We start from the raw sequence: 24,245 nt of genomic DNA, 5'->3' as shown, positions 1-24,245 counted from the left end.
GAATTATAAACAATATTCTATTCTAAAATAGTCTGAATGTTAACAATTTTATCAAAAAAAAAATTAAATATAATATTGGGACAATATTTTCCGGGATAATCGTTCGGAAACTGCTGCAATTATAAGGAAAATTAATGACGCTGCAGTTAAACTCGAGAGTGAGTAATTAGACAAAATTGCTGCCGACCCATGTCATCCGTTGAAACGCGGTACCTAATTTTCGCTACATTAGTTGTACAACGTAGGTTGTAAAAAAATAACCCGATCTTAAAATCCTACATTGTTCGGAATGATGTGATTATATTATTATTAGTTCATCATACATGTTTATATAGACATTTCTTAGAAAAAAGTAACAATGATGTGTTAATTAAAAATTACTTATTGCTTTCTTTTGATTATTATGATAAATATGACTTAATGGGATGACTCTTGACGAAGGAACTCCTCGACGGTTTATGGGAAATACTCCAACGATCATTATCAATAAATTTGAGAACGAGGTTCTTGACTTCGTTCTCAAATTTATTGATAATGATGAAATTAAAAGATATCGTCAAGCACTTAGAGAAGTAACCGTTTAGTTTTAAAATGCACAAAATAATCGCAAGCAACGAACCGCTCGGTAGTTTATCAGATAACAGCACAATTGTACACGAAATAGCGATTATTTAACTAACGGTTTATTGTTGCTAGATGACCTGACAGACGTTAATATTGAAACGTGACTACCAGAAAATTGTATCTCATAGAGAGTGATCTTCATTCCTTCAGTCAGTAGTACCTTCACCAGAAAAAGAAAATGAATAAGTAGAGTTATATATATAAATATATTTTGTAAAATTCAGCAATGCACTGAATAGTTAAATCAGAAAAAATAGAAGTCATTTATTGGTCACGCTACTTGAGTTGTATATATGTACACATGATAACATATTCTACTATTATTATTACATGAGTAACGGTTATGTATATGGATGCAATTTTACAGTTGTAAGTAAATAAATTACTCGCATATTAGACATAACAAGTGGCTACTCACTCACCTAGAATATATGCATTACTTAACTAAATACACTAAGATGAACACAATTATTCTCAGACGAACGACGAGAATATAAGCATTCTATAAATAAATGCATAAATGACAAAAAATTTAAAGATAAAAATAATTAATAAATAAATAAACAGTTAGCAGCAAACACAAAAAATTAAAACTACAAAATTTAAAATGAATATGTCGATTTTTCTATTTGCATAGACTTTTATGCTGTAAACACTGTACAAAATATAATTTTATCTTTAAATAGCAGAACTAGAACTTAATGCTTATCCCACCCAACCGAATCAAACAACAAGTAATAATTTCTTACTCATCGAATTAATTGGCGAGACTAGGGACCCTATAAATACTACTAAAGCACCGCTAAATAGGGTCTGATAGTATCGCAACGAGCAACGATAGAAGAGGCCTCTAATAAAAGAAAAACACCAGATTATTGGGCGACATCTTATCGACTCAGCCGTAAATTGGACGAGAGAGAAATATAGTCGAAGTTCGAACAAATAAAGATAATGATTCTGATCTGATAAGTGCAACAAACAGAGGATAATACATGGGGCTTGGACACGTTAACAAGAAGTTGTGCGTGATAATAGAAGAAAAAGTAATTAATTACAATAATATATATAGCCCTATAAACATTTATGAAACTGAATATAAGTATTGATCATTTAACTAAACTTAAAGTATAAATTAATTTGAATACTCTTAATTTTCTTATATTGCAAAATTTCGAAACTGCTTTCAAACTTTAAAACACGATATAAAAAGCTAATGTAATTGAAATGAAAATTTAAACCTAACATGATCAAAACCAGAGAATACATTTGACAGTTGAATAAACGTTCAACCATTTGTTGAAATGAAAATTGAATCTTTATTAGATTCTCCAACAAATGTTTGTTAAACGGTTTTAGCTAATAAAAATAATATTAAGGGAGCGATTCCACGAGAGGAAATGAAAGCAACGAGAGAATGAAATTGGAAAACTTGTTACGGAATTACTCGAGACGAAAAAAGCAAAGTAAATAAGGCATGGGAAGTTAGTGGAACAAGCGATGCTGAGCTACTTTTGTTTACTTTTACCTGGGGTGTGCTTCGATGTACGCTCTTGTTCGTTTTAGCAAATACAATATTTCTGTTTTCAGTGTTAACTCCATTTCTCAAGAATTGTTCGACAAATCGATACTTAACTTGAACCATCTGGCGTTGCTTTTTATACTTAGTTATTAGTAAATATTGAGTATTAGGACTGAGTGAAATATAACATAGAGGGAAAACGGCCAAGAAGAAAATTAGTTAATTCTGTGTACTTATGTATTAACTACATAAATTACTCTTACGTAATTTACCGCCATTTTGTATTTTAAAATATAAAATAACTCTTAAAAACTAATTGAACATACAGTTACTTACTACAATTATTGTGAAAAAACATAAACTTATCAAGAAAACATTTATTGTCATTAAAATTCTCACCTTTTACTCCAGTTGCCGATCTCAGCGTACCGTCGACCGTTAGCGCATCCGCTCCTTCTCAGTTCATTTCCCCTGAACGTTTGCACGGAATTCCCGTTTGGCGTTAATATTCCGTTCGACGCACTGTTATTGTTCCGCTCCCTGTTCCTCGGGAAGGTTCCGGTCCCGGAACGGAACGTCGCCAGCTGTGGAGCCTCAAGTTCAGGAGTAAACTGCTGGAGAGGCAACGTCACGTTTCCACTCCAACTCTTCCGATTGACAGCGAAAGTTTTGAACGTATTCCCGTTTGGAGATTGAGAAACGCCACAGAAACTACTTCTATTGTGGCTGTTCTTTATGAACGCACTGTTCTGCAGAGCCACTTGAGGCTTGATCGGCACCAAAGGCGACGCCTGATCAATTGACATCGTTATAGCGAATAGGCTACTACTATTCTATCTACATTTTTGTCTGCAAAGAAAGAAATTTCTACATTAGCATTATGCGGTAGAAGGAACCGTCTAATACTATTTTCAGAGTTGCTTTATCATACTTTGTTTCTTTTAGAATTGTATTTAAATTGTCTTCATAGATAATGTCTATTTCATTGTAAAGGTTACCGACACTTGTTGAAGCAGACAATAAGTAGGCGTCAGTTTAGTGTTCATTTTATCGTCCGGTAATGACCCTCTGGCATTCAGTGGGTTGGAGTGGAGCTCATCAAATACGCATAAAATAGAAATTATTGCCAAGGACACTACTAGATGTAATAGGCGGAAATGGCGTAAGAGCGGATCTGTGTAAATGAAAATAAATGTTAATTCTACATAATTTCTACCTAAAACAGTAAAACAAAAAGGAAACTTATCATAATAATGTAGTGATTGGAGAGTAAGATAGTGATTGGCCAAGACGGTCGTAATTTTTATATCCATTATAATAAAGTTATGTAATAACCCAGTGATCTGGAGGAAATGTTATCAATTAATTTAGCAACTTCCGATGATATAACTAGTCGAGATAACGTTCAAGATAAACATCGACATTTAGAAGAAGATGCTGTGAAATCTATTCCGCTTTACAAAACATGTATCTATTTATATCCAAAACACTCATAGTAATTAAGTAATCAAAGAATCTTAAAGTAAGCTGCGACAAAATTAGATTAAAACAGAACACATTTTTAAGATCTTTGTAAAATTGGCTAGTCATTTCACAGTCCTCTACGCCCTATTATATGTATAAATTAGAAAATTATTTATTAGAACGAATATAAATTCGACTATAAAAACCAAATCTAAATCCGATTCTCAACAAATATCTCCAAGATCTTTGTCAACTTTGCCAATCATCATGCGACCTTATATTTTATTGCAGGTTATTGCTCTTGGCCGCGTCCTGTCCTCACATCGACGGTCTGTGGCGGTGGAAACTCTTCATTAGGTTTCTAGCCTTGACCTGGATGAATTTGTCTTCGCCTACCAAGTCAAGACTTTACCGTTTAATTTTTGCGTTGCATAGATTCAAGATTGTATTTGAAATCAAATAATGTAATTATTTGATTTCAAATACAATTTTGAATACGTAGCTTTACTTTGATATCGACTATTTTAGGGTATAAATATATTTCAATTATTTTAATCAAATATTTCTAAACTTAACAAGGTGAATTAGTCAAATTTTATCATATTGTATTTTCAAAGATTATTTATATCATATTATTTTTATCATATTGTATTTTTTAAATCTAGATCAGTCATGAAGAAGGGTTCACGCCGGACAAAAACCTTTATGCAAACAAATCTGGTTTACTTTATTTGCTTGTATTGATCATCAACAAAATTACAATTTTATCGAAGTTATCATACATATAATACAAGAAATATTCTAGATCTTGACCCAAGAAGATTATCAAATTTTCATAAGTAAACCGAGAACCACTGATCCACCAGAACGAAGACAATATCTTGCTGACCCACTCTTCCGCGGACATAGCCAATTGGCCACTAACATTATTGGTTATATAACTATTGCGTCAGCTACCCTAGTTGCATAACATGACTTCGCCAATGACGAGATGAACCGTGAAGATAGAATGATTTATACTTCCAATGAAGCAATAAAGAAGTGTAGGCGCTTAAGATTTTAAAAGAAAGGAGCAATCAATATTATTTATATATTTTGCAAGGAAATTGCAAGATAAAATGTGCATTATATAAATAATATTATGCAATTTACTCATAAAGTGTTCAAAACGAGATCTATCAACTTACATTCCTACAGATATGAGTAATTTCTCATAGTAAATATGATTAATTGTAAGACAAGTAGGATATTTTCTATTGTTTACTAAAATGCGATGGCGATTATACATTAAATATTGTTTTTATTAATAGGAAATAAAAGAATACATTTCTGTCAATTCCGCCGTTGAAATGTTGCTAAGTGCATCGTTTCCGACATCGCTCAGTATGATCTTGTGTAGATTCGTTTCTTGTGAGCTATTGTTCGTGGTCATGAGTGATTGGATAACTCTGGTAGCAGTTTCTAATTCTTTATGCTTTTTGTTTATTCTTGAAAGTGTTACAATCAGTTAAGTATACGGTTTTAGAGATATAGTTTGTAGTGTTTCAACGCTTGTTGTTTGTATTGATAGTATAGTACATTGTATAAAAGCGAAATTGAAAATTGTGCACTACACATCTTGTTTGAAAATTTGTAGTGAATGACAAATCTAAACCATTAAATGTATTTCAGTTATTAGTAATTAATTCATTTTTATTTTCATAAATATATGAAGGTAGGTGTTAGAAACCTATTTGATTATTTGAATACTATCCACAATTCCGGCACAGAATAAAAAAAATACTGGAAATTAATCTGGTCAATAAGCTGGCAACCTGTTACAATTTGTAGATTCTCAATTCCATAAATGTTTGCCTAAACATGGTCTTTGAGTTATTCAATAACAATGGTATAAATTTAAATAACAGAGTGGTCAATTTTTTTTATTTTTGATAAAAAAATGAAACAGTATGTAACAATAACATGAAAACAGTATTTAATTTAAAACGTGGTGAAAACTGACTCAGAGATTGACAGAAGCGAAGTGCAAATTTAAATTATACCTTTTAGTGAAGTTAAATTTAAAGAGAAACTGCGTGTCTGGATTCATGAGATACTAGAAGCTAGACGTCGGCTTATACAATATCTATTTGGCACGGCTAACCGGCTGTTGAAGATATTAGTCATGCTCCAACGTTTTGCAATACAGCTCCTTGAACGTTAAGTGATGGTAAATTTGTAGGATTATTTGCTGTAAAGTTATTTTAAGATTATTAGATAGAATCTTTCCTATGTTTTCTACAGTATATCTAAGTTTTATTAATAAAGTTGATTGATCCAGTTTTAGTTACAGGATCTCTCTAACAATTCATATCTCTAAAAATGTTAGACTGAATAATCATACACTACTTACAGATTGGTCTATTACTACAACTAATGATGATCTGCGTCCATACATTATATTGTTAACATTTATTGACCTATCACCAAACCGGTAAAAGGGAGCAGTTACGAAATGCCACAATAACGGTTCAAATACGTTAGTCATTATTATAGTTGACCTTATTGATACTATATAAAGCTTTTTATACTCTAAAAATGCAGTGACGTTGACTTATAATATTTTTAAATACATTTCATTCTAAATTTTTACGGTTAAAAATTAAAGATAGATGCACCTATTTATTCAATAGAGTATTATCAATAGAGTATTATCAATAGAGTATTATATTATTACACATAACACGTGTTCTATTTATCTAATAATATTAGATGTAAGCTGAAACAGGAATGAAATCTATATCAAATTTAAACAATCTGTAAGTAATTGTTACACCAATTCATATGATACTTATGTGGTACCTATGTACAATAATAACGTTGAATACTACTTAAAAGCAATTTTAAAATTTTGCTTTGAATATATAAATATATAAATAGAATAAAAGTAATTATCTAATTAATTAAAAGTTAGTTAATAATTGGCTATTTGAGTGGGTAAAAATAAAATGCATACGGGTTTTAAATTTTATGTGTCACTTTGATTTGTGACTCACTGTTATACAAGTTAGGTAAATTATTATTTTTGACATTAAGAAAAAAATATGTGATTCTTAATATAAGTATTTCAAATGGCCTCTGTTCAATGATTACAATGTACAATGATTTTTAAAATATTCAAGTCACTGGTGTTGTTGGAAATAATAATGACAGAACCTTGACCAAAGAATAACATTAGAGACGTGTTCTATCAGCTAGAAAGTAAATATCACGTGCTTATACTAATAAGAATGGTAACAAACATAAAACGCACGTGACTGAATACTATGTCAATGCCGAAAACAATGCAAAATTTGACTTCTTCTGTAAAAATCATTCAAATTCTTTTTTCTTATAGTCCAACATTATTACAAGTTGATGACAACTTGTAATAATGTTCACATAACATGTAACAAAATAAAAAAAATATATCAACATTATTACAAGTTCATGACAACTTGTAATGTTTACATAATACGTAACAAAATAGAAAAAGATTATCAACATTATTACAAGTTGATGACAACTTGTAATAATGTTGGACTATAAAAAAGAATTCTCTTTCTATGTACACATTTAACGTAGAAAATGATTTCTACGTCAAATATGTACATAGAAGGATATTAGACATTATTATACCTACTCATTATCTTCTTTTGTCTTTTGCCATCTAACTCGTAACCATGGATTTAGTAAATACTTCGTTGTACAGAGTACTTACTAATTCCATGCTCGTAATACCGATTTCTACTGAAATAAAACACAATACCTACACTAACAATGCAAATAATAATATTTTTCTAATTTATAAAACAACTTATTAAAGTATTATTATTGAAAAGTACTTACATGTTTAAGCTATCTTAGGTACTTTTATAGAATTATCTACGATAATAATATAATATTTTGGTGCTCTCATATCGATTAACAAAACGTTCGATACCCGTTGTCTTTGTCACACTTTAGTAAAAGTTTATTTTAAACAATATATAACAAATTTTATAATTCTAACACATTGTAATATGCTGTACTGCTGCGTGCTAATTAATCCATACCTCAAAGAGAACGTTATTATAAAACACGAAGATAGATAATAATAATAAAAGTAATAATAAAAGGATGGCAAAAAGCTTTAAAAGATCCAAATGAGTACATATACCGAGTGGGAAATGTGACCTACTCTATGTTATAAATAAACATAGTTGCCCTGACCGTAAAAACATACTTGACTATAATAGGTAGACGTGCTGTATCAATGAAAGTTACTTAGCCGGAACAGACACATTGCTATTCATTATTGCAATAACATAAATACAATTGTTATGACAGCTATAGTTTCATTGATAAACGATAATAAGGATAGGAATGACACACGTGACGAAGTTGTATGGCCTAATGAAGTATCCGGTTATGATTGTGGTATAATTACACTACACTTTCCAAAATTATAATGTCGAATTTTTGTAACTAGTAAAATTTTAACAATATCTGATTTCATATCTGTATTCCAACACAAATTAACTATTAAAACACACAGTGACAAGAAATATAATAACCAGCGTGACGTTTCTATCAATACCACAAAAGGAAACTACGATAAAATCAAACAAGTTTACATTCATCGACAACAATGTAAAGAGGATATTAAATATAACCTTTTCGAAGTAGCGAACTATACATATAGTGTGGTAGAAAAAATAGTGAGACAGTAACGAGGGTCTTTATATTCAGGGCACGAGCGACACAGGAAGGCAAAAGCCACAATGTGCCATGGGGCTTCCGAGTTGTCCAATATTTTCTATTATTGACACAGGTTCTACAAGTTGTAGACCAGTGACAGGAAACAATTTCATGTGAACGACCAAAATGATTTGTGAGATATTGTGAGGTTTTATGGACAAGACACGACGAAATCCAATTTTTTTGCAAATCTTGGGCGCTTGATGAAATAAATTACTATAATATACGGTGGATTTTTGGAATTAAGAATTGAATACAGTTAAAAAGACAAAAGCAAAAAAAATCAATAAAAGTTACTGCATAGTGTAAAAAGAGGGGTCAATTCCAAGAACAAAATCTATTAGGACAAGGTGTATTTAAATTACTTCATAATGTTTATCGAGCTAACGTTTCTGCGTTACGCATACCAAATCGGTCGAATAAAAAACTGTACGCGCAAAAACTACCAAGGTCGGGAACCAAAACTTTTTGTAGATAACAAAAGTATGTTTTTTTTGCCAGAATTTTTGTAACGACGCGGTAGTCAATATTCATCCTTTGGCTTTAAGGAATAGATTTTAAATATGAATAATACGATTTAGAACTTGTTGATTCACCTACGTCTACTAATCAACAAAGTACATTCCCTTCTGCATAACAAAACTGATATTGGATTGGATTCATTATGGAGATAAAAATGTGTTGGCAAAACCATCAATTTCCATCTCATGTAATATATTTACAACATTATAATTTGATAATCTTTTTCTTCTGAAATCTATTTTTATATTATTGTTATTGAACTAAATATAATTGGTAATGTGAGATGTTACGAAAGCACAGAAAGTGACAAGTTTAAGAAAGAAACCGACTAAGAAAGAGTTTTAATAATGTCAAGTTTAAGAAAATGATGAAGTTGTCCGAAAACATTTTGAAATAAGCCTAGTACCATCTGAAAATGTAAATGAGAAAGATAGGTAATAATGTGAACACTACTGAAATAACAATTTAAGAGTGGGTTGCACCGTCAACTTCGACTTTAACCTGCACAGAAAAACGAAAAGAACGGCATTATGTCTAAACGTCAGCGATGCGCAGTTCAACGTAAACGACAAGGTTGACCGGTGGATGCCACCCTAAGAATAATGTCGTTGACATATTATCAATAGCTGTATCGACAGTTTAGTCAGTTGAGTCATTTGAATGCAGCTCAGGTTAAGCAAACACGCCGAGTTGACACAAACTAACGATGCATACTGAGCCTGCAATCATTACGGCGATTGCAAATATGTGAAGCTAGAATTTATGCTCAATATTATACAACCAAGACTAATATTTAAAAAAATGTATATGTTAGATGCATTATATATAGATGTACCTATTTTATAAAATTCATAAATTACTTTTCATAGATAATTTCTATATAAACATATATTGCCTTGATGTTTTATTGTTATTAATAGAAGAATGATGTTGTTTGTATCGTTATTAACAGAAGAATGCAATTCTTTTGTTTATTACTAGATGATTTCTCACCATATATTGACATGGTTTTTATATCCGATCATTTGATCGGATAGACTATCATTTAAAATCATTGTGCTTTAACTTATGCTAATACTGAGAATTTTTTCATTCAGAATTTTAAATACATACTTGTACAATAGGCATACGAGACAATGGAGACGCAAAACATAATATTTTAAAAAGACGTCAACATGAGTTGTCAATTAGTTCAAGGGACGAAAATAAAGTAATTTGCATAATATTGTGCATATGATATATAATATATATAATATAGGTGCATATGAAAAAGAAATAAAGTGAAGAAAGATTATTAGTATTTCGTAATTCGTACATAATTTCGTAAACAAATGAAGCGGTTTCCAAAAGTAATTGATGAATTGCAAAACAATTGACAGTTATGCGGGTGATATAGAAGCGATCGATATTGATGATTCCCTAAGTCTCATGCATTCATTACAGCTAATATATCCTACAAGGATTCTTATTATAAAGTTTATAATCAAACAAGATTTCCACTTTCGATTGCGGTTATCCAATGTAAGTAATATACACAATTACAGAAACTTTCTTCCTAATAGCAGAAGAGGAAAATAACAATGATTGCCTCGGAAACGCCCGGTACAGTTGACCTTATGTCATGTTACCCTGCCTGGACTTGTGTGTCGCGGTGATAGCGGTGAATTTGCAATGAATTCTGTTTGTGATGTAGACTGTACTATTGCAGAAACTTTCTTAACGTCTCATGGGTTTTCGTTTGCACACAATAGGCTGATGTTTGCTTGTGACAGATTCCTGCTGTGAAAAGGGTAGGACTGAGGCTTGGAGTACGTGCAACGAAGCTATTTATTTATATGTAGACTTGAAAAATTATATGTGTATTTATATGTCTTATATCTCTCTTATATATCTCTTTGGTATTTATACGATAACACTTACTAAAATGCTAAAATTTTTGGTTCTATTACATTAGTAAAGAGGGTGAACTCCAAACAAAAAGCTACTACCTAGAATATCAGAACTATTTAACAATCGGTTAAAGATCCATTTTCCAATGAATTTGAAAGTTAGTAAATTAATACTATATTTTGTGTTAGCAGAACAGTTAACAACTTTCATTCACAACGTTAAAAGGATGATAAAATTAGCTAACACACAGTAAATTTGTATTGAATGCAATAGAAGCCAAAGTAATAATGGCTTTGATAAAATGAACGCTTTAAAAACGATTTTCAAATATCGAAAAAAGCGTTTTGTCTTTAGTCATTAATCAAAGTATAGAAAAGCTGACATAAGAAAATTAAGTGCAACAAACTCTTTTAGTAACATTTCAAGTAGTGTAATGATTTGTGTATTTGGATGTATTTTAATATACCTAATGTAAACTTTGTTTATAAAAGACATTATAATATACTATCGAAATATACCTATATGTGACAACGCTTCAGTACTAAGATTACAAATTGGAATATTTTATAATTAGAAATATTCAGATTTCACTTTAAAACAAACAGAAATTTCAAACTCGCCCTTCGTTTAAGGATAAAGCAATAAAAATGTAGCGCAGCGTGAAATCAATTGATTTCTGCGTAGGGGTCGCCCACTAATGTCGCTTAGTGACAGACATTTTATAAAAAAAAAGTCAAAGCTAAGGCCCTCATGCAAGTAGGTCACTAAGAAGGGGACATGACGAATCGCTCTCATCATTCTTTAATGCTACAAGTGGGGAACGGACGAGATAAGTTTCATATCTCCCTAGGTTCGAGTGGTTCTGATTAATGAGTTTTGAAAATTCACATCTTTTCGGGTGTGTTATGTTATAGCTAACACTTTTTTAGATTCTCAATTCATTCGCCAAAACATTTAGGTAGGTATAGCAGGCAGTGTGCATATTTTCTCGCGAAGATATTTTCATTTATAGGCAAATATACTTATATAGGTGGCTATATATGAAATAACCACGGAAAAACATGTAGATCACATGATTTTATGTCATTCCACCTTTTAGAAAGCTCAGCTACCATAAATTCAAAATTCACATGAAAAAACATGACAGCCAGACAACGAACGATCCAATAAAATGTACCATATGTGGTGTAATTGAATTCAGCAGATATTCTTGGAATTTAGGCACATTAGGCGGTCGCCTATGAAGTCAGACCGCTACGCGCAATATAAGGAGCTGTAAAGAACAATGGCTCCGTTGTGTTTTCCGGAGCGGCCTTAACTGTATACATTAGCGAATGTTCCGCCACATACACAGAGGTAATTAAAAAGCCATGAAGAGCTGCAGAAGCGGCGACGGGAATTGTAATTACCGATCCTATTAGAAGGATAGAATTTCTAAGCGCAAATAGAGTTATAAAGAATATAGTATGTGAAAGCTTTGCCGGTACTGTTTTAATAGATAGTGTATTTGAACGGAGGCATGATGATCGAGCCACGTTGTTTCGTAACCACGATCGGGCACATTCCTTCGCGGCGTAGTGCAACGCCCCTGGATAGACCTGCCTCGGATACTGATGACTTCAGTCTACAAGAAACTATCTATACTCCATCAATGCTAAAATAAATCTACCCACACAATATATACGTTCAAAAGCTAACACCATACATACAAAAGAAGTAGGTAATGCGAATTAGAAGGTTAAACAGACTCAATTATCAATGTCGACACACGAACTCACTTTAATTAAACACAATAGCATTTCGGAAGATGTTTTTATGCGCTTATTCATCTCAAGTACTTGCATAAAAGATTTGTAAATTCCTTTGAGTAGATAAGATGACTCAACAGTCGCTCCCTAAGGAAATTACTGTTTTAAAAACATGAAAGCAAAATTAATCATCACGATGAAATTTTAAATAAAAATGACGCTTATCTTACTTCGATATTTTTAAAGCGTTATTTTTAGGAGATTTTCCTTCTTTTGAGACAAGATATAAGCGGTAGTATGTAGAAAGTATAATATACTTTGAACTATAGTATAGCATATAGGTACACGTGCGAAAAGGAGGCCGCTTGCGCAAGGCGAGTTATCAAAGATTGTTGCCCCCACTAATGCAGTGGCTATAACAACGCAATCACCAAAAACTTGGTATATATTTGTGAATGTCTGTAAATCATTGATCAGATAAATTGCTTTACGCTCGTCTGACTCATCATTTTATATGCTTTTCGTTAATTGGTTTAATATTCAATATATGCTTCTGGTGTTTGAAAGAACATTTTAATATTTTTTTTTATATTTTGAAATATGCTCTTATTAAATATAGTTTTCGAAGGAAAGGAAAAAGTATTCTTGCTTTTTTTTAACCTGTAAGAGAGACTGAGAAAAAGTCAGCTAAATTAAAACAACAGATATCGTATTGTTTCATAAAATGTTGTGTCAAGGATGTGGAAGGTATCTTCTATAGGCAATAATTCTAAATTTAAAATTCTAATGTGATTAAGATTAATTATTATCGATAGTTATTAATCAGATTAGAATTTTATACTATAATATATTTAAGATACAAAAAATAATTTTAAAAACTAATGCACACATGTTCTTAACGGTAACTTCGTGCATAAGCCGCATTGTTTTCATCAATTTACATCGTCAGAAAAAACGATACGAAACATTCTTCACTAATGTATCATTCCACAATTAGAAAGGTCGTAAAAAATACTTCTACTAGCTTCGTTAGAGTTGTTAAAGCATTTACAAACGAAGAAGAATGAATTACTGTTTTTCTAACCAATTTTAGTAGAGATGATCCGTTATTCGAGCCTTTGCAAATTCTAGACTTGCTTTTATTTTAAGCTAATATTATCTGGTTGGCCTTATTTGAGAAATCATTTGATTTTGTGGTTTAGGTAGGTAAATATCATAATAATACCTATGGGCGATAATATTTTGCAGAATTACCATTCCGTTTAAATACATGATAGGTATTGTTTGTATTGTACTCAAACCATTCATTCATTACGGTATTTTTATTTCATTCATTGAAGATCATTTAGGCGCTCAACATTTTATCAAACGTACAAAAGCTGTCATTAACGCAGGAACAATGAAAACGCTCCATATTCCCAATGGTCAGGATTATGGACACAATAATATATACGATTAAGAATGATATATTATTTAATCCGACATGCAATGAAAAATATCGCAAATCGAAAAAACATAAAGGGGAAGAGAAGGCCAATGTCAACGACCTTACACCCTATAGGGTCTAACAATGGGACAGATCGAAAAAAAAGGGGGCTTTACCTATTATGGACCAAATTACCGCTCCATTGGTCTGTTGTATGTTAAAAACATGTGGCACGCGTTGCAGAGATCTTGTATGACCAGTTTCTTCTTAGGTAAGAGTTGAAATGTGATTTTAAGTCGTTACATGCTATAGTATAATATGAATCAGATATTAAGTTGATCTTGACTCACGATGAGTTAAAATGGCTCTGATACAACATTCAACATTCTTGATCGTGCAAAAGGACTCGTTCGTATTTAAGCTTGTCATGACTTATATCAATATGAAGGTCTACGTTTAAATATAAGATAAAAAGAACTTTGCAAAATATAATTGTATTAATTTCTTCTTTTAACATTAGTAGAATAAATTATATCAAGCAAAGAATGGTTTTCATATCAATTATAGTTAGAACATTACTTATTATGATATTTCAATGTCTTGAACATTGAAATAATCATCATATACTATAGCCGTTGCCCGGAAAGCATTAAATCAAATTTGTACCGAATTAAGTGAGCCTACAATCCTGCGTCTTACCCAGGGGTTTGGTTAACCAGAGGCTGGGGAGTACGACGATCAATTTCAAGGGCCCCTCGCTGTATTCAAATCCCTTCTTTGTCTTTTACATTTCATACACTTGGTGATTCATCTGTTACACACAGGGAGTCGTCTACTGCAGATTGTGTATTGTCAATATTGATTACGATTAAAACATCTCAATTGGCTTTTGATAACGTAAAAAATGTTATTATTTCAATTACTTCAACTTTATATTGTTGTATTATAGTAATTTTGTGACACTTTTTAATTTACAAGTTATTGTATATTATTACGGAAACTGGTTTTTAAATTTCATAGACGATTCAAATTTTAGTTAATATAAAAAATAATACAAATGTAGTATTATTTTAAAAAATCGAAGTAAATAAAGTGCTTGCAGATTTTAGTACAGTCTTATCAAACTGACTTTTTTGTTTATTATTTAAGAAAGAATGCATAGAAACGCTATAACTAATCTACATCATGTAATGTTTGTTGATGCAGAAGACATTAATACATAGTCATAGATAAGACTTATCAAAACCGATAAAGCAACTCTCTTTATGATATCATCGTATAATACACAAAAGTAGGACATATTTAAAACTACGATAAAAATAACAAATTTCAAATCAAATACAAATAATAAAAAACAAAGCAATAATTACCTAAAACAAAACAACAATACTGAACAGTGATCACTTTAACAAAAACACAGAAACGCAACTGAAAACATAACTTGAAGCACTAATGAATTTGACAAATTACCGGTGAACGAGCGAACTTTGATAAAACACTGCACAAAATTGACGACAATATCAAATTTTCACGTGAAATTTGATATGTGTACCGCGAACGCGAAGAAAACAGTCCGCACGCGTCACACCGACGGTGCCTAGCGGCCAACTGATGTGAATACAACTCCAATCGGCTACCGGCTTACTCTACTGCGCATGTCCGGACTAGCATCCCTTCCAGCCTAACTTCCGCAAATTCTAGACCCTTTCTGACATCATTTTTAGTTCCATGGCATTAAAAATATAACTCGTAGAACTTTTCAGAAACTGTGGTGTAAAAGAGACAGAGATATAGACAAGGTCGGCCGTGATTGCATTATTGCCCGCGGCAAAGAAATCAGGTTCCGATTTACACCTGGTTTAAGATATGGTCAGTGGTGGTTTTGAAATAAATGGTGATCATTTTCTGATAAATAATTTCTGGCAATTAAATTCCATTTGTCAAATGTTTCTATTAGATTTGTAATACCTAATATTTTTATTTATTTATAAAAAAAAATTCTTAATTTAAAATTTATAAAAAGTTACCATTATAATACCAAAAAACTAATAAATAATGAGCACGATAGTGTCATGTTTTAAAAACCTTGCTTCTATTACTGTTTCGGCATATTTCTCCTATCTATGGTTTAGGCCCATAAGCAGTGCACATTCGTTTTGTTTTACATCATATACGTCTCAATAGGGTAAAAAATAGTGATGAAGAAAAATAACGAAACAATACGCAATATATATATATATATATTTAATAGAGCCAATAAATATTTTTAGTAGCGACAACATAGGTACATCTTGACCATAAAAAAATAATAAGTGGAACTAAGAATTTTTTATACACAATTGTTGCCATACTTCAGCATTTTACGTCAAAAATGTGACAGCTACGAAGAAACAAGCGCCTTTATTTTTTTGTCAACTCTTAAAGGTCAAGCTTTACGTCTTAATCTTAAAATTATGTAATGCTATTCTCTAACATCGAATCGCTGCCACAATCACAATAAAATTCGCTATTCTCCGTATGTTTTTAAATTAAATTTCACAAAATTTATGGATGGCATATTCAAATTCCTTCTAAATTGGATTACATACTTTCTGTGTCCATAAATTATACCACTTTCACTGCTGTGACACACGAGGCATAGAAAGCAAAGTGCGACAATACACAATAGAATATTATACTTTTGACACACACTATCGTGATTCTAATTGGTGGAAATTGTTGCTACTTATTTAGGTATGGAATTAAGTAAATTACATTTATATAACATATTAGAATATTAACAACATGTAATAAATTGCAAAAAAAAATATTTTAGTTGTTTTCTTGATGATGTTCTGTGATTTCATATCGTTAATAACGGCTCGTCCCGGCTTCGCTTGGATAAAAACATAGTAAACTATACAACTAAACCTTCTTCAGGAATCTCACCATCTATTGAGGAAAACAGAATGAAAATCTGTATAATAGATTTTGAGTTTATCGCGAACAGACAGACGCAGCAGAGGACTTTTATACTAGCAGTCCCCGTCCCAGCTTCGCTCGGGTAAAACCATAAGAAAACTGACAGAAACCACTCTTATAGATAATCAAATATATTTCAAAATAATTGAAGTTCAGGATTCGAACCAACAACAGTAACAACGTGAATACAATGGTGTTTACCGCTGAGCTGTCTACTCATATCTATCTTTAGTTGACGAAATTTTGAATGGAATTATTCGTTATTTATTTTAACCTCATTTAACTACCCTAAAGTCAAATTTTAAAAAATCCTGAAACACGGGTTTCATTATTTTTGTTGCATAGCTTTTATGCCAATTTTCAAGTAGATCAGTAAAGATTTTCGTTATTTTTCATACCAACTTTACCCCCAATTTTTACCCCTTTAGGGGTCAAATGTTGAAAATTCCTTTCTTATCTGAGCACTACGTAATAACCTAAAGCTACTGCCCAAATTTGGCGTTTATAGCTTCTATAGTTTAGGCTGGGCTTGGGATTAGTAAAAAACGCTTGTTCTTTTATATGTAACGATGTAAGCATAAGGAAGTATTAAGCATTAATGTTATCTACGATAATATATTGGACGGATCCTCATCTCACTATTGTACGATACACAGTCTAATGCCACATGCTGACGCGAATGCGTGAACATTGCGTTGTTAGTATGAGTGATTTTATTTACCGCAATGAAAACCAGTAGATGTGTACCGAATCCGCCAAAGTTTGACAAATTGTTCGACGACAGTTTGGAGCCGGCTTAACATAAACAATGTCGACAACTTTCCAAGTCTAACACTCACTCAAATACAAGTACCACGCGTTATTAGTTAGCTCTTGGTCTATGCACGCTCCCACGGCTGTAAGCAAGAACTTAATGAGTTTGAAAGTCAAATATCATGGACATCGAAGTTCTATATTGAAATTATATTATATATTTCTAATAATAGTTTTTGCGCGAATAAACATACAAACAGACAGACAAAAACTCTAAAAATGTTTTGGCTTCTATTAGTCCCATAAAAACCAACCGCCATAATTATTTAAATATTAAGAAAAAGAAAAGAGAAACTAACAGCGTTACAATTCTATAGGTACTTATGTACTTATGTTATATATAACTAAAAGTAAGGCCAATAATAGGTTTCCCTGTACATATCAGAAGTACAGTTAGACAAAATACAATTAAGTATACCTAAATAATCTCAAAGGATAAGAGTGAATGTGTAAATGAGCCAAGATCAAACCTATACATTTATACATTTACAACAAGATATAAAGATATAAAGAAAAATATGTTTTTTAAAGAAAATCAAACTAAGAGGCAATGATTTATTATTTCTAATATCACTTATCACACACATTAGCCCACTTATGGTTTTATTGTAACTGTAGATGATTGTCAAAATATGACAGACAGACTGTTTAATTGCCACACCCAGAAATAGAGTAATATTAACGTACGCGTATGTGGATTATTACTAACACGTCTAGTCTAGACACGTTCTGTTCACTAATATTAAGCTCGTTATTTACTTAAGGTTAATATGGACTGGTGCGGTATGTATGCGGTATGTCTTGATAAAATAATTAATTTAATAAAAAAATGTAAGTGTACATATCACGTCTTAGTATCGGTGATTTATTGAATACTTAATAGAAGGCACAAATACTATGTTATTCTGTACCGCTTTGTTATAGTAAAATAAATATTTTTTTCATTTTTTACTAATTTAGCTTTTGCCAGCTGCTTCTCCCGCATGAATTTCTCTGCGAAGGCGGAAGAGACACGTTTTTCATACAAACTTTCACCCCACATTATAGTAATTTTAGAGTTGATTTTCGAAAAAAAAAAAAATTAACGGCGTTCTGTAACTATAATAAATGCAATTAATATTATAAATGCAAATGTATGTCTGTCTGTTAAACAGCTAGACCGATTTTGATGAAATTTGTATGGTATGCATATAGTTACAGAACGAGAACTAACAAGAAATAAATCAATAATCTATTGATTAATTTTCGCAAAAAAAAAATGTTTTTGCATTTTGTATAATCTACTTTATTCTGTATATTTACGAAATAAATAATTCTGATTGATTGTATTGATGACAATACAATAAATCAGAATTATTTATTTTGTAAATAAGTGTACAACTTTCTATGTTTAATTTTACGACGATGCACAGTCGAAAGTATAGGATAGAAAGCTGGAATGGGTATACAGGTTCCTTAGAGAATGAAAGATATTTCATCGAATTCACCACGAGAATGAGATAAAACAAATTATAATGTGATAAAACTAATTATTTTATTGCACGTTATAGGTATTATCTATTACTCAAATCGTGCATGTATAAGGTCGTAGCTTCAGACAAGCAAATATTATCACATTATGAACGAATATGTTTAGAATATGACCTCATGTCCCTAAGGAACGTCTGGCACAATAAGCGATGTTCAATATTGGTGGAACGGTAAATTTAATAACCTAGTTAGTAAATATTAATATAGAATGCTAATGCTTCTATTCAAATGATTGATATTTAAACGGTTAATTTGAATTTGAGGATGAAATAATAAAGCGTAATTTTCACGACGATGCTAGTGGACTGGATATACTTAGTTCGATGTCGTCAAATTTTATCGAGAAATCAATGCGTGCTTTACAAACAAAACAAACAGACGAGCAAACGTAATGATCCTATATCAGATTTTGCTCCGTACGGAACCCTAAAAAGCAATAATAATATTGAAATCTATTAATGAGTACCATGTATTGACTTCACTCAATAGAATGTATCAATCACTTCCCTTTTGTTTGTTAACACATCAAAAATTATTAAACCTGTACACAAACAATATTAGTCTACAACTCGTGTTTGCATTGGCTTGGCAAATATTGGGGTAAAGTGCGGAAACATTAATACAACGATCCTTCATCACGATATTATTTCATTTCTATGTGGCGCTGTGGTAAAGTTCTTGCCACTGAACCGAGAGGTCCCGAGTTTGATCACCGGTCATGTCATGATGGAAAATGATGTTTATCTATATATGTATTTGTTATAAAACATAGTATCGTTGAGTTAGTATCCCATAACACAAGTCTCGAACTTACTTTGAGGCTAGCTCAATCTGTGTGATTTGTCCTAATATATTTATATATATATATATATATATAACACTCGACTAATGCCTAAAAATGCACGTCCATTGCGGCATTTGTAACAGTAAATTTAGATTGAAACGAGACTAATATATAGATGGGTGGAATGTTATATTTTCGTTTCAAGTTTTGTTTACTTTTGTCACAGATTTCTTCCTCTCATGTGGTCGAGTACCTGTGAAAACTGAATTTTGGTAAGTCGTCATGAGACTGAAAGTACACAACATTATTTCGATTTCTGTAACTCAGTATATTTATTTAACACACATGTTCACGTGCAATATGTAGTTATTATTTTATATTTAAGTACTTAAAATTGACAAAAGTCAAACTAAGGTTAAAATACACAGATTCTTCATTGATATATTCAAGGCCAAGGAAAAAACAAAACATCACACGTGACCTTTATTTAAATATTAAAAGAAATAGGTACAAATGTTATTTATCATTATCTTTCTCTCTCTCTCTCATTTTCTTCTTCGCCACATAGCGTCAGATACTTACTAGGGATCACTTTTCTTCTGCTTTTTCTCGACTTATCATCGATAGTTTATTATGCTATCATATTTAAAAAGCTATATGTCCAAATTACCCGTCAAAGTACACATTTACATAACCGCCTAAAACCGTACTTGAAAAATCACGTCTCATATTAAGGGTCAAAATGTAATCATAAAATCAAAATCGCTGGCATTTTGAACCTTATGTGCAGTAAATAAAGCTGTTCATACATATACGACAACGTAGTCCTTTGGTCTACTGTTTCGGAATTATCATAAACCGCTCCATTATGTCGTAAAACGATAAATATGTTGTAAAACCATAAACGGAGGCTGCGCGCAATCTCATAAATTGTACGGAATTGGCCCACTTCGCTGTAGTCTATGCTCTATGGCTCCTATACGGATATACTCTTGATGGTTTGTGGAAGAAATGGCTTATTTTTCATCAATATACAGAGTATTATTATCTATTTACTACTGAAAAAGTCCGTGAAAATAAATTTTCCATGTGAGGATTATTTTTTCCAAAGTTATCTATTACAGTCATCACGTAAAACTATTTGTTAGAAATATTTGTTAAATTAAAAACTCCCGACTTTTAATATTCATTTCGCTACAACTTATGAACGAATAAACAGATTTTCATGAAACATGACTAATAAGAACACTCGAGATAAAGAGTAAGAAGATAAAAATAGTAATAAGAGATACATAGACGTTAAAATTATAACACCCCTCTTTTTGCGTCGGGGGTTAAAAAATAATCTTATAGTAAAAACAAAATTTGAGATATCATCAACTCCGCAGTTGCCGGTGTTTTGCAACTTTTAGAAGATACATATTATATATTTATTACTGTTTCACACAATTACAGACAAAGAAAAATAATATAACTAAAAAATACATAAAACTAACAATTACATAGAAAAGAGCTGACGGTTTCCAAACGACTGACAACGTGAGGAAACCTGCACACTGGTTGATTATTAACTTGTGTGTGAAATGGAGAAGGCAATCGGCAAATTACTCCATTAATAGTGCCAAGAAAGTTGTTGTGTGTGTTCCAATCCACGTAATGACCACGACCCTCGGCCATGTGGAATACGACTATGAAGAAAGAATAATATCTATAACATAAACTAACACAATATCGCAATTCATCATATTGTGACAGACAAACATACAATTTCGTAACATCTAAGCACCACCACATAATAATAACGGCTTACGCAAATTAAATTACCAAGCATGGCGTCTATCCGAGTTAGTTCATTAATTACGGGATATTAATTAATCGTGCAGATTAGTGGTAATCTCCTAGAACACATTACTATTTGCATATAGCAAAATACACAAAGTTTGCGCATTACATTTAAATCTCTCACTATTTCTCACATGAACACTTTTCTGGGTGTTTCCTCAGCCGTTAGACGTCGAAGCCCATTGCTGGCTTTCTTTTCCACTTCATACGGCATTTGGCATGCTATAGTGTTCTATTGCCACGAATATTATTTTTGACTGCTTCGACCAGTAGTAGTACTATTTGGTATTAGGTACGAGTACAGTAGTTTGTAACTTTTGAGAAATTACTATATATAATTTGACGTTAAAAAAGCACTTATTGTGAAGGTCTAATTTCGAAATAAATGATTTGATTTGATAGGATTTTTTATTTATTTTGACGTATATCATTATCACATACTACTCTGGATTCGGTTGCAGCAATTATTATAGTAAGCATTAGGTATTATGTCCCTTCGTCTTCTTAGCCTTTTTCTACTACACGAGTATACTCCTTCATATTATGCCATCTTTGACGATGTTAGGCAATCTCCACCGGCATCCACTTATCGCCAGCTGAGCTCTGTACATCATTAGATAGCGTATTTGTGGAAGTCTTGGGCATGTTTGGTCCTTAGGTCTCCACTCCACTAGATCTTAACGCCATAAATTTACTTTTCTGGCGACATGGCCAACACATAATACGCTTAATTTTCCTTACTTTAAGTCTTAATTTAATTTCTAACCAACGTTCATTGGCAACTAGTCTCGCCCTAACCAAGTTCTCTAACAAGCGAGACGCAGCAAGAAAGCGGCAATTAACAGCCCAGCCGATTGTCACTATACCCCCTACAAATTGTGTTATCTGCTAAGTTTACGAAGATAGTGAACAATGGAATAGTCAGTAGTAAATTGAGCTACAGCTGATCTAGGAGTAACGGAAATTTAGCCCGATACGTATCATGATAGCCAGAAATAAATAAATAAGCACCTAATTTCGTCTTTGTTCATCTCTAGTTCTCTAGTTGTGAGTGTTTTAAACTGCAAAGTTCGGGATCCAAGTTAACTAAATCAAATTTAATATTTGGCTGCGATTTTACGACCAGCTGCCTGCCTGACTCCTGACTTTGGGATTACAGTTTTGACTTATGTAGCTTTAGCTTTAGCTTTCAAGAACAGCAATGTTCGACCGCCTGCTTTCCGTAAATCATCGACACATCTGACGTAGGTATATTTGGCCACTCTCACCACAATACACCTTCTATTTATATCTACATTTGTATATAGGTATCAAACGATATAACTCCAATTAATTAATTCCAGGGCATCACGCCACCGCGTCTCCCGTTTACCTCATCCATGAATAATTTATATCCATGTTAAGCTGAATATTCACTTAGTAGCTCCTCTTTTGTACCTGCAGACTCATTAGACACACCTTTGTATAGATGGAATATGTTTTGTGGATTAATATCATAATTACTATATGCAACTGTCTTTAGTTTGAAATTAATACGAAAAGCACGCGCGAGCCTTTGATGATATAGCAAGCAGGAATTAGTGAAATATTCTAGAGATACAGGTTGTATTAAAATTTGTCTATTTATAGATAGAGAGAGATATATAATAAACCCACCGACACCTCGAGACTGACTATAACTAAATGTTTTATGTATTATGGAATGGACATGATTGAAAATAATATATGTCTCAATTTCAACGCAAAAATAGAATAATCTCTCCGCGAATAAAACAAAATATTGCAAAAAAAAACATGTTATCGGCTAGATGAGATATACTGTTATAAAATGAGTATTATAAACAGAACAACAACCACAGAAAATGTATCTACAACACAATCATAAATATCTATAAGCGCCTGCTAAGTTGTCTATAGCAAATGAGTGAGTACGTACCGCGTCTAAGTCAGCCAGGCGTCTCGCTCGGGCAAAAAGTGAAGTGGCACGTAGCTCTTGAAAACGGTAGAAAATAAAACACTGCCTTTTTACACTTCAAGAACAAATAGTTTGTATAAAACATGTTTCATTTATCATAGTTTCTCAAAAACATTATTTAAGAGTCTTTTGTCGAATGCCTTTGCTTATTTGTCATATAATTTAATAGATTTTCAATATCTAGCTAGCTAACCTAAAATTATTGTTTAAATTCTGAACTATAGAATAGAAGATTATTTTGTAGACTGATATTAATAATAGCGTTAGGGAATTAAAAACACCATTGATGAAAAGGTACGTTCAAGTCATAATATAATCTTATTAGGATAAGTATCTAAGTTTAGCGATCAACTTGACTTATTGGCATTAATCAATACTAACACTTTTAT

At 31.9% G+C, this 24,245-nt stretch overlaps 1 protein-coding gene across 12 annotated transcripts in view; it reads right to left on the bottom strand.

Annotated features, from left to right (window-relative positions):
* Positions 1-24,245, bottom strand: part of spri (sprint) — a 212,301-nt gene that overhangs the window by 94,329 nt on the left and 93,727 nt on the right. For 3 of the 12 annotated variants that reach the window (XM_053752371.2, XM_053752379.1, XM_053752378.1), the window contains exons 1-2: positions 15,322-15,568; positions 2,543-2,992 (exon numbers count right to left, since the gene is read on the bottom strand). The exons of 5 other annotated variants lie outside the window; for them this stretch is intronic. In XM_053752371.2, coding sequence (XP_053608346.1) covers positions 2,543-2,949 — 407 coding nt within the window. In that variant the 5' untranslated portion in view covers positions 2,950-2,992; positions 15,322-15,568. Of the gene's footprint in view, positions 1-2,542; positions 2,993-15,321; positions 15,570-24,245 lie in introns of those variants that run through there. 4 more of the 12 variants (XM_053752368.1, XM_053752370.2, XM_053752369.1 and 1 more) reach the window with 3 other exon arrangements.

The sequence above is a fragment of the Plodia interpunctella genome, chromosome 12 (assembly GCF_027563975.2).
Source record: "Plodia interpunctella isolate USDA-ARS_2022_Savannah chromosome 12, ilPloInte3.2, whole genome shotgun sequence".
In the NCBI taxonomy this organism is placed as follows: Eukaryota; Metazoa; Arthropoda; class Insecta; order Lepidoptera; family Pyralidae; genus Plodia; species Plodia interpunctella.
The sequence above is the reverse complement of the archived record's forward strand: the minus strand, read 5'-3'. Positions and strand labels throughout refer to the sequence as shown.